The sequence below is a fragment of the Macrobrachium rosenbergii genome, chromosome 55, assembly GCF_040412425.1.
Source record: "Macrobrachium rosenbergii isolate ZJJX-2024 chromosome 55, ASM4041242v1, whole genome shotgun sequence".
NCBI lineage: Eukaryota > Metazoa > Arthropoda > Malacostraca > Decapoda > Palaemonidae > Macrobrachium > Macrobrachium rosenbergii.
In genome coordinates this window covers 89,634,230-89,647,007 of record NC_089795.1, presented here as the reverse complement: position 1 = coordinate 89,647,007, position 12,778 = coordinate 89,634,230, and the positions used below count along the sequence as shown (strand labels likewise).

Sequence of the window (12,778 nt, the reverse complement as noted above, 5' to 3'; positions counted from 1 at the left end):
CTGGACGAATCTGGAACTGAGAGAGAGAGAGAGAGAGAGAGAGAGAGAGAGAGAGAGAGAGAGAGAGAGAGTCATAAATAATCTGAAGAACACGAACATAATATCAGAACAAGAAATAAAAACGCGAAAATCCTTGCTAAATAAATATAAGAATTAATGATGGACGAACCAGGAAGAGAGAGAGAGAGAGAGAGAGAGACTCAACACTCCTCACTGAGAGACGTAGAAGAAGAGAGGGGGGGGGCCACGCGATGGCTAAGAGTTTTTTCCAGCGTTTAGATTCCCCGGGAGAATTCCTCAAGAGAATTCCTCAAGGAAATTCCTCAAGGGAATTCCGCAAGAGAATTCAGGTGTGGGGACAAAGTTTCCGGAAGTGAGTTCTGGTAACTTTGGCGGGAAAAAAAAGCTTCTCTTGTGATTAATGGAGTCTCAGGCACTGATGTGACGATTCTGGATCTGTCAGGTGACTTTCCGTAAAATTATGGAAATCATGGATCAAGTTTCTGTTCTTTCTCAGGCACAGCTTGGAGGAGAGAGAGAGAGAGAGAGAGAGAGAGAGAGAGAGAGAGAGAGAGAGAGAGAGAGAGAGAGAGAGTTAACAGTCGTACATTTATAAATGGTATTATTACAACTTTGTCAAACAGATACATTTTTGTTTAAAATCTCCATTGAAGAAGAGAGAGAGAGAGAGAGAGAGTTAAGTACATTTAAAATTAACAACTTTGGTTTCATTACAGTCGTACATTTTTTAGATGGTATTTCAACAGACAATTCCAAACAGAGAGAGAGAGAGAGAGAGAGAGAGAGAGAGAGAGAGAGAGAGAGAGAGAGAGAGAGAGACCTCCATTTTAACATTTCATTACATTTAGAGATGGTATTTCAAAGACATTTTATTTCAAAATTTCCAAAAGAGAGATAGAAAAAAATTAACATTATTACATCTGTAGATGGTATTTTAACATACATTTTTTTCAAATCTCCATTTCATATATATATATATATATATATATATATATATATATATATATATATATATATATATATATATATATATATATATATATATATATATATATATATAGAGAGAGAGAGAGAGAGAGAGAGAGAGAGAGAGAGAGAGAGAGAGAGAGAGAGAGAATCAGTTTCCTGTCAGCCAATGAACCTGTGGTTTGTTTAGTTAGAAAAATACAAATTACTTTAAAAATTTGTATAGTTTTTATGCCTCAGAAACACAGCAATGCCATAACTCCATGTTTTTGACATGAATGTTTTAGATAAAAATGTATTTACAGTTAATATGTAATTAGAACGATAATTGTATCATTTATTACAAAGATTCATCAGGAATTATATCCAGCCTTTGGACTCATCCAATTCAGGATTCATATGAGGGTAATATTATTAAATTAACGAAAAATCCACCTGTCTGAATGTGTTTGCATAAGAACCAAAGCAATGTCATAACTGCATGTTCTTGACGTAAACATTTTGACATGCAAGGTATAAATGTTTTAGTTGATATTTAAACGGAAGTGACTGAAAACTTATTCCCAAGATTCAGCAAAAGATATTCCATCTCTTGACTCATCCAATTCCGGGATAATTTGGTGATAATATTTATAATATTTTATATTTATAAAATTGATATCACGAATGTCAATACTTCTTTCAGAAGCAATTCTATATAAAGTATGTTCATTTGTTTACCAATATGATTTTTTTATTTTTAGTTTTCTGTAAAAGAAAACTATTGTGCCGGCTTTGTCTGTCTGTCCGTACTTTTTTCTGTCCGCCCTCAGACCTTAAAACCTACCGAGGCTAGAGGGCTGCAAATTGGTACTTTGATCATCCAGCATCCATTCATCAAACATACCAAATTGCAGCCCTCTAGCCTCAGTAGATTTTCATTTTATTTAAGATTAAAGTTAGCCATGATCGTGCTTCTGGCAACGTAACACCACAGGCCACCACGGCCGGCTGAGAGTTTCATGGGCCGCGGCTCATACGAGTAATAGGAAATACAGAAAGAAGAGATAGATTAGTAGAAAAGAAAAAATTATTTAAATTATCAAATAACTAGATAAGAATGCAAGCATATCTTCAAATTTATTAAAAATAAAAGGTGATAATAAACACCAGTGCATGAAATGATTTAATGAAATCAGTACCTAGGGAAAGATTAAGATTAAAAGAAAATAGAAATTATATTAGAGGTTGCAACCAGCAGTGCAGTGCATTCTGAATGCACAGGAGCTTCCAGCTGCATTCCCATGCAACTCGAATGCACTTCAAATGAGAAATGCATTTTATCATTTTAATATTCGTCTCGAATCTCCAGCAGGCATTTACTGAAAGCAAGCACAAGGCATAAAAGTATATTTTCAAAGAAAGTGATTATTTTAGGCTACATTGAATTCGCTGTGTCAGCCATTCCATTCCCTGGTTAAGTTTTGGGATGAAGTTGCGAGCCCCATACCCTTCTTCAGTGCGCTAGATGTGACTCACCACAGTCGACTTATTACCAGGTAATAGTAATTCAGTGCTGGAATTCGGATCTGCTCACTAGCCAGAGAGCCACGTTCGAATCCCTGGAGAATTAAAAGATAGGGGGCTTCCCATTAAGACCTATTGTATTGTGACTTTAGCATTGAATTGTGTACATGGTAGTTACTAGACTGCGGAGGGATGTCGTTGGAATAAAATATATATATATATTATATATATATATGTGTGTGTATATATATATATATATGTATATTTATTATATATTTAGAAACAAATATGATATTTATTGAGACAACACGATATATAGTGTGGCTAATTTGTGTGTGTTTGTTAAACATTTGAAACAAAGCCTGACAGGGTTTGTTGAGACAACACGATCTCTCTCTCTCTGGCTAATTTCCTCTCTTGGAATAACAACTCGAATATTTATTCCAAGTCTTCACTTGCTTTCCAGGCCGTTTATGTTCCTGCATAATTTTCTCTCTCTCTCTCTCTCTCTCTCTCTCTCTCTCTCTCTCTCTCTCTCTCTCTCTCTCTCTCTCTCTCTCTCTTTGAGTTATTTATTCAAGTTCTTCTTGTATTTTAAATTGTAACTCGTGGCATACAGAATCTCTCTCTCTCTCTCTCTCTCTCTCTCTCTCTCTCTCTCTCTCTCTCTCTCTCTCTCTCTCTCTCTCTCTCTCTCTCTCTCTCATTTTGAAAGTTATTTATTCAATTCTTCTTGTTTTATGATACTGTAAATCGGGGAATACAGAATCTCTCTCTCTCTCTCTCTCTCTCTCTCTCTCTCTCTCTCTCTCTCTCTCTCTCTCTCTCTCTCTCTCTCTCACAGTTATTCATCAAACTCTTCTTCACCTTTTTTTCTCTGACGATCTTTTTGAGATTCTACATTCTACCACGATGACCTCACTACGCAAGAGGTCAAATCGAAAAGGTCAGAATTTTACACAGAAAAGTCACGTGACAAAGAGGCAAAAGTTCATTTGCATAATATTAAGAAAAAGGAAATAAAATCAAAACAAAACATATGAAACGAAAGAAGAAGAAAATTAAAACAAAATGGGAAATCACTTTCCTAATATGATATTCGCATCCCAGGTCACTGTTTGACCTCAATTGGAATGTTAATAAGGATAATGGCAGTCGTGGAATTGGGGTCAGGTGCACTGTAGGCATGACTAAAGGTTCTTTTCAGCGTGCATTCTTTAGGCCCGTAGCTGCAATCCTTTTTATTCCTTTTACTGAACCTCCGTTCATATTCTCTTTCTTACACCTTGCTATCCATCCTCTCCTGACGATTGATTCATAGCGCAACTGTTTTGAGGTTTTCCTCCTGTTACACCTTTCAAACCTCCTACTCTCAATTTTCCTGTAGTGGACTGTATCAGACATAGGCAGTCATAGAGAGTGACTGTTGTAGACTGTATCAGACATACAGTCATTAAGACTACCTGTTGTAGACTGTATCAGACATAGACAGTCCCAGACATTGACTGTTGTAGACTGTATCAGAATGGAAGGTCGTAGAGAGTGACTGTAGCAGACTGCATCAGACATAGATAGTCATAGATGACTCATAGAGTGTGACTAGACAGTCATAGGGAACGACTGTAGTAGACTGTATCAGAATAGACAGTCCCAGATGACTGAGTGACTGTATTAATAATGACTGTCTCACAGAGTTACAGAGTATCACAGAATAAACAAACACAGTTCTGTATACAAATCATATGAAAAATATATATTTATCAATATTTAGTTTTGCAATATTCACCAAATTATACATGAAACTATATATTTATATATGTTATATATATATATATATATATATACACATACATACATGAATATACTGTGTATGTTAAGAACAAATTTGTCAAAACCACAGTAAGAGTTTTTATTTTTTGGGAGCCTTGTCAGAAAGTGTAACCATCCAGGAAAAGCCTTTTATGTTAAAAGGTTTAAGAATAGGAACACCCTCAACCTTGCTGAAACCTTTTTAGCCTATTTATCGACATATATATATAAACATTTTCCCAATATTTTTTAAAAATATATATATAAGAAAAAAATTGAAAAAAAGTCTACCACTGACCTTTTTAGCCTATGGCATTTTCCCAGTTTTTAAAAAAAAAAAAAGGAAAAAAGTCTAACGTGATGGCATTCCCATAGAATATTCATTTATATATATATATATATATATATATATATATATATATATATATATATATAGAGAGAGAGAGAGAGAGAGAGAGAGAGAGAGAGAGAGAGAGAGAGAGAGAGAGAGAGAGAGAGAGAGAGAGAGAGAGAGAGAGAGTGAACGTTTTTGGATGGGTCGCAGAAGGGAGAGAAAATTCAATTTAAAAAATATTTGTAGTCCTGAGGCGCTTTTGTTGATATTATGCCTCTTGTTGCTTTAAATGGGAACGTTAATAATAATAATAACTAGGAACCTTTAATAACAACAATATTGATAAACGGTTCCTGGGTCGACTCTTGTCGTGACAGAATGCTATACAAGGGAAGAAATGATAGATAATTTTAACAGTTTTTTTGGTTTGTAATTCAAGTTTATTCTTTCTGATGGAATTCTTCATCCCCGTGGAACTTCGAAATAGTTTAATATCACCTCTGTTTTACAGTAATTCCTTTCATCTCATTTTTTTAATGTAATGTGAAAATCATTTGATAATCAAATTTGATTTGTCAAGTATTTAATGATTAATTTGTTATTTGTGTCATTTGTTTAATTTGAGATGATTTGATTTATATAGGTAAATTGTATATATATTTCATTTGTTTAATATATATATATATATATATATAATATATATATATATATATATATATATATATATATATATATATATATATATATATATCTTTATATACACTCTCCAACATTCTATAGGAATTCTATCAAGTCAAACTTTTTCCTTTTTAACAAGAAATGGAAGAATATTCATACCCACGAAAAACAACTACAAGAGTTATGGGTAACTTTAAACCTTGAATAAAATAAAAACTACTAAGGCTAGAGGGCTGCACTTTGGTATGTTTGTTGACTGGAGGGTGGATGATCAACATACCAATTTTCAGCCCTCTAGCCTCAGTAGTATTTTTTTTTTTTAAATATGATGGCGGACAGAAAAAGTGTGGACGGACAAACAAAGTCGTCACAATAGTTTTCTTGTACAGAAAACTATGAAGGCAAAAGGCTTGGAAGCCTTTTAACATACAAGAAATTATTATTATTATTATTATTATTATTATTATTATTATTATTATTATTATTATTATTATTCAGAAGATAAACCTCTTTTAGGTAGCCTCAATTATTTTCTAGGGAGCCTCAGTTATTTTTAGATAACCTCAATTATTTTTAGGTAGCCTCAGTTATTTTTTAGGTAGCCATCTATTTTTAGGAATCATCCATTGTTCATATATCCTATTTTTTTAGGTAGGCTTTTTTCAGCTATCCTTGTTTTAGGTAGTCTCCTTTTTTAGGCAGCTTTTTTTAGATAGCCTCTTTTCTTGGGGTATCCTTTTAGGTTTTTTGGTAGCCTTTTTTTGAGATAAACATTTTTTTAGGAAGCCTCTTTTTTTAGGCAGCCTTTTTTTTAGATAAACTTTTTTTTGGGTAGCCTCTTATTTTTTAGATAGCTTCTTTTCTTTAGGTAGTTATATTTAGCCAGTCTTTTTTTAGGTAGCCTCTTTTCTCTAGGTAGTTATTTTTATGTAGCCTTTTTTGAGGTAGCCTTTTTTCAGCTATCCTTGTTTATAGGTAGCCTCCTTTTTTAGGCAGCTGTTTTTTAGATAAACTTTTATGGGGTAGCCTCTTTTTTTTAGGTAGCCGTTTTTTGAGATAAACATTTTTTTAGGAAGCCTCTTCTTTTTAGGCAGCCGTTTTTTAGATAAACTTTTCATTAGGTAGCCTCTTCTTTTTAGGTAGCTTTTCTTTAGGTAAACTTTTTTTAGGTAGCCTATTTTTTTTAGAAAGCCATTTTTTAGATAACCTTTTTCTAGGTAGCATCCTTTTTTTTAGGTAGCCGTTTTAGAGATAAACTTTATTTAAGGTAGCCTCCTTTTCTTAGGTAGCCGTCTTTAGATAAACTTTTTTTAAGGTAGCCTCTTCTTTTAGGTAGCCGTTTTTTAGATAAACATTTTTTAGGTGGGCTCTTTTTGTTAGGTAGCCCTTTTTTAGATAAACTTTTTTTTAGGTAGCCACTTCTTTTTAGGCAGCCATTTTTTAGATAAACTTTTTTTAGGTAGCCATTTTTAAGATAAATATTTTTTAGGTAGCCTCTTCTTTTTAGGTAGTCGTTTTTTAGATGAACAATTTTTTTAGGTAGCCTCTTTTTTTTTAGGTAGCCGTTTTTTAGATAAACTTTTTTTTAGGTAGCCTCTTGCCTTCAAGAACCCTCAAGATCGATACCTTCCATTTGCTGAGGAAGAACAAAACAGCTTTTCTTCAACAAAACACTCTCTCTCTCTCTCTCTCTCTCTCTCTCTCTCTCTCTCTCTCTCTCTCTCATCTGAACTCCAGAGAAAATAGAAAGATATGAAAATCTCCATTCAACATATAATGGTAAATGTTGCATGGGGAGTTTTGGTTTTTGTAAAAAAAACTATTGTGCCGGCTTTTTCTGTCCGCCCGCCAATCCTCAAAAACCAAATTGAGGCTCTAGCCTCAGGGTTAAATTGACGTTTTTTATTATTCCATTTTTTTCCAATCAACAAAATCATAATATTTCTAAATTACTGTAAATTGATTCATTTTATTCTGTTTAAAGTTAGAGATAATTATATATATAATTTTCATTTAAATTTTCTTATAAATATCATTTTCTGACAGGGACGTGGTTATAATTTCATGGGACAAAGACAAATATGATATTTTTCAATATACAGATATATATATATATATATATATATATATATATATATATATATATATATATATATATATATATATATATATATATAATGTATGTATGTATAAACTCTTCATCTCCCATCTTTCATATTCCCCATCTCCCCTTCCCCCCCAACCATTGGCCCCTGAGAGGACCCCCTCCCAATCCCCTCTTCATGGTCCCGTCATGCATTTCAGTATTACAGCGAGGCGCCATGACATCAGAGCCCTCCACGTCCGGAAATGGATTGAATCGAGAATTTCCCTATATCCGGAGAGGCGAGTTCACCATTGCTTGCTCTTCGTTCTGTTATTGATGCTGTGTGTGTGTGTGTGTGTGTGTGTGTGTGTGTGTGTATGTGTGTCTCTGTGTGCTGCGGGCGAGAGGTAAAATTGGGAGGAGGAGGGGGGAGGAGGAGGAGGAGGAGGAGGAGGAGGAGTAAGTGGAGGGGGAAAGGTTGAGGAGAGAGTAGGTTGATCGAGCTTTTGTTTTTTGGATGGAATAAAACGAGAGAGAGAGAGAGAGAGATAGCTTAGAGGGTGGTATTTTCGATGTAATTTTGTTTTTGCTTACTTCTGACTCTTCGTAGAGAGAGAGAGAGAGAGAGAGAGAAAAAAAAAATATCCAATAAATAGTTTTATCCTGACATGGTGAGGATAACCTCACCGAGGCCCGTCGTTTTTAATACATTTGATTGAGTTTTGATCTCTCTCTCTCTCTCTCTCTCTCTCTCTCTCTCTCTCTCTCTCTCTCTCTCTCTCTCACACACACAAACAGCGATCCAAAGGTGTTGACAAACAAAGAGTGACCTAATTCATCCAATGCCTATTAGATTTTTCATGAAATAAGCCTATACTGTCCTTTTCACGCCCGAGTCCAGAGAGAGAGAGAGAGAGAGAGAGAAAGAGAGAGAGAGAGAGAGAGTGGTGGGGAGAGAGAGAGAGCTTAGAGGATGGCATATTCAATGTAAATTGCCTTTTAACTTGAGTTGCTTACATAGGTTTCTTGAGAGAGAGAGAGAGAGAGAGAGAGAGAGAGAGAGAGAGAAAGCTTAGAGGGTGGCATATTCAATGTAATTTTCCTTTTAACTTAATTTACTTTACTTATGATTCTGAGAGAGAGAGAGAGAGAGAGAGAGAGAGAGAGAGAGAGAGAGAGAGAGAGAGAGAGAGAGAGAGACTCCAGCCATTAGCACATAAGGGAATGTCCCAATCAAGGTAACCTTCAAATTAGGGACTTCCCCTCTTTGAAGGACCCTCTGCCGAAATTAATCGGGACTATATTTCCTGAAGAAACTCAGGGAGGAGAAATTCATATTCACTCCATTAGTTCTCGAGCCTCATTGTGGCCCATTGTGTTTGGCCTTTCCTATATCTAGCACCCATTTTATTGAATGCTCCCCTCTCCCGGTACCTGATGAAGAAGACTATGTCTTGGAAAGCTTTTACTTAGTAAATTGTAACTTTGTGAATTAAAGAATCGGGATTCTAAACCATTCCTTCTCGTTGTAGCCTAACATGAGTAGCAGGAATATATGAATATATATATATATATATATATATATATATATATATATATATATATATATATATATATATATATATATGTGTGTGTTTATGTGTGTGTATATATATAAATATATGATGAAATATTTTCTGTTGAAACAGAATTCCATCAAATGTAAGGAAGCCCAATGAAACGCCCAAATGTGGAAAATAAAGGCTATATTTCAAAGACCAAACTGTCTCTCTCCTCAGGCAAATAGTGAACGAGAAAAAGTTACGGGAAAGCGGTATTTAGACCAGCAGGTCCATAGGTCAGCCGTAACGTCATAGATATAGATATATATACACTTCCTTTGAATATAGCAATTTAAATATTTACCTCATATATATATATATATATATATATATATATATATATATATATATATATATATATATATATATATATATATATATATATATATATATATATATATGTATGTATATATATATATATATATATATATATATACATACATATATACATGCATGCATTCATACATACATACATACACAACCTTTTGGCAACCTTTAGGAATGTGTAAGATCTTGCGTGTGTAGGCGAGAGAGGGAGAGAGATCTTATAAATTCTATTATGAAAGTATATTTGAAAACTTTGGAATTCACTTACAAAGATCAGAGGAGGAAATTGTTATTTATTTGACACCCAAAGGGCTTGGCTTCTTCCAATCCTCGAGTTTCTTTGTTATTTTTTCCTGGCGGCACCTCAAGCACTCATTCGTAAACTATGAAAACTAAAAAAAAAAAAGAAAAGTAAAAATGCGTTGAAGTTTCTTCGGCGCAATCGAGTTTTCTGCACAGCGTATAATCAAGGCCACCGAAAATAGATTTATCTTTCAGTGGTCTCGGTATAATGCTGCATGAGCCGCGGCCCATGATTCTTTAACCACGGCCCGGTGGTGGCGTGTCCTATATCGTTACCAGATGTACGATTATAGCTACGTTTAACCTTAAATAAAATAAAGACTGCTGAGGCTAGAGGGCTGCAATTTGGTATGTTTGATGATTGGAGGGTGGATGATCAACATACCAATTTGCAGCCCTCTAGCCTCAGTAGTTTTTAAAAAGTAAAAAAAAAAATTGACATCTCCATCAATGTTGTCAGGAAGCTTTTATCCCGTTCAATCTATTCGATTTTTATAGGAAAACTTTTTTCTGTTTATTTCTCTCTTCAGAAGGGAGTTTTTTTCTTCATTTTCATTTCATTTTTCTGGATTTTTATGGTTGCTCGGGTCTTGGGTTCGATCCCCGGGTGAGGGTGGAGACGCTTAATGTATTGTCTATAAAATCCAGTAAGAATCTGCTGGCTTGAACAGTCATTTATGTATATGGTAGTTAGTCGATTTTGGTGGGTCGCTATCTGTCAGTTTAAAGACATGAGGGTAACAATTAAATCATTATTATATATATATATATATATATATATATATATATATATATATATATATATATATATATATATATATATATATATATATATATATATATATATATATATATATATATATATATATATATATATATTTACATACATATGTATATACATAAATATATACATATATACATATGTTTATATATATATATATATATATATATATATATATATATATATATATATATATATATATATAATATATATATTTAATAGAACCTGGTTCTGTCTTCATCACCATAAACATTCTCCCAATTTCCGTAAAAAAAAAAAAGTTTCAGTCGCTAGAATTCCATAAGAATATTGGAGAAAAAAAATATATATATGGTAAAAATTTTTGGACGGGTCGCAGGAAGGAGAGGAAATCCCTGTCATTGTATACTTTGGAAATTCAATTTAAAATACAATTTTGTAGCCCGGAGGCGCTTTGGTGGGGAGAACGCGTCTGGAATCGGCATTTTGAAGATGATAAGTTTCTCTTGTTGCTTTAAGTGTGGGGCTGTTTAGCCCCTGTTTTGGAAATGTCCCGAAAAATGAAATATTTGAAGTGACATTAAATTTGACCCTGTTTTAAAAAAAAAACTAAAGGAAAATGACATTAAATTTGATCCTTGCTTAAAAGAAAAAAATTGAAGGAAATATTTAAAGTGGTTAAATTTGAGCTCTGTTTTGGAAATGCAAAAATGAAATATTTGAAGTGACGTTAAATTTGACCCCTGTTTAAAAAAGAACGGAAGGAAACATTTGAAATGACATTAAATTTGACCCCTGGTTTGGAAATGTCCTAAAAAATGAAATATCTGAAGTGACATTATATTTGACCCCTGTTTTGAAAATATCCATAAAAATGAAATATTTGGGGTGACATTAAATTTGACTTTGTTTTGAAAAAAAAACTGAAGGAAATATTTGAAGTGACATTAAATTTGACCCCTATTTTCAAAAATATCTAGAAAAATTAAATATATACTTGAAGTGACATTAAATTTGACCCCTATTTTAAAAATATCTAGAAAAATTAAATATATACTTGAAGTGACATTAAATTTGACCCCTATTTTGAAAATATCTAGAAAAATGAAACACTTGAAGTGGCATTAAATTTGACCCCTGCACTACTTAAGGTTCTTTGCAGCGTCCCTTCGACCCCTAGCTGCAACCCCTTTCATTATTTTTTACTGTACCTCCTTTCATATTCTCTTTCTTCCATCTTACTATCAACCCTTTCCTAACAATTGATTCATAGTGCAGCTGCGAGGTTTTCCTCCTGTTACACCGTTTACACCTGTTCCTTTCATTTGAGAGGCCTGGGTTCGATCCCGATGTGAGTCAGAAATTCACATCTTCGTCTGTCTGTCTGTGTTTCGAAGTGAGTTAAAAAAAATTAATGAGCTTCACTGCCTTTAATGACCCAAATTTAATGACCTCCACTGCCTTTAATGACCCAAATTTAATGACCTCCACTGCCTTTATTGACCCAAATTTAATGACCTCCACTGCCTTTAATGACCCAAATTTAATGACCTCCACTGCCTTTAATGACCCAAATTTAATGACCTCCACTGCCTTTAATGACCCAAATTTAATGACCTCCACTGCCTTTAATGACCCAAATTTAATGACCTCCACTGCCTTTAATGACCCAAATTTAATGACCCCCACTGCCTTTAATGACCCAAATTTAATGACCCCACTGCCTTTAATGACCCAAATTTAATGACCTCCACTGCCTTTAATGACCCCGGGGCACCAAAGTCTTCACGAACGAACGTGTCTCTCTCTCTCTCTCTCTCTCTCTCTCTCTCTCTCTCTCTCTCTCTCTCTCTCTCTCTCTCTCTCTCTCTCTCTCTCATTTCTTTGGCTCCTCAGGAATAATGGCATTTTAATTACCCTAATTTAATGACCTTTAGTGGCTTTAGTGAACCTAATTTAATGACCTTCATTGCCTTTAATGACCCTAATTTAATGACCATCCCTTTAATGATCTTAGTTTGAAGACCTTCACTGCCTTTAATGACCCTAATTGAATGACTTCAACTGCCTTTAATGACCCTAAATTAATGACCCTCACTGCCTTTAGTGACCCTGATTGAATGACCCTCCTTGCCTTTAATAACCCTAATTGAATGACCCTCACTGCCTTTAGTGACCCTAATTGAATGACTTCCACTGCCTTTAATGACCCTAATTGAATGACTTCCACTGCCTTTAATGACCCTAATTGAATGACCTCCATTGCCTTTAATGACCCTAATTGAATGACTTCCATTGCCTTTAATGACCTTATTTGAATGACTTCCGCTGCCTTTTATGACCCAAATTGAATGACCTCCACTGCCTTTAATGACTCTGACTTAATG

At 34.2% G+C, this 12,778-nt stretch overlaps 1 protein-coding gene across 1 annotated transcript in view; it reads left to right on the top strand.

Annotated features, from left to right (window-relative positions):
- Positions 1 to 251: 251 nt before the first annotated feature.
- Positions 252 to 12,778, top strand: part of LOC136835872 (zinc finger CCCH domain-containing protein 13-like) — a 48,194-nt gene continuing 35,667 nt past the window's right edge. The window contains 2 exon segments of the mRNA XM_067099717.1: positions 252 to 350; positions 4,764 to 4,827. Coding sequence (XP_066955818.1) covers positions 252 to 350; positions 4,764 to 4,827 — 163 coding nt within the window.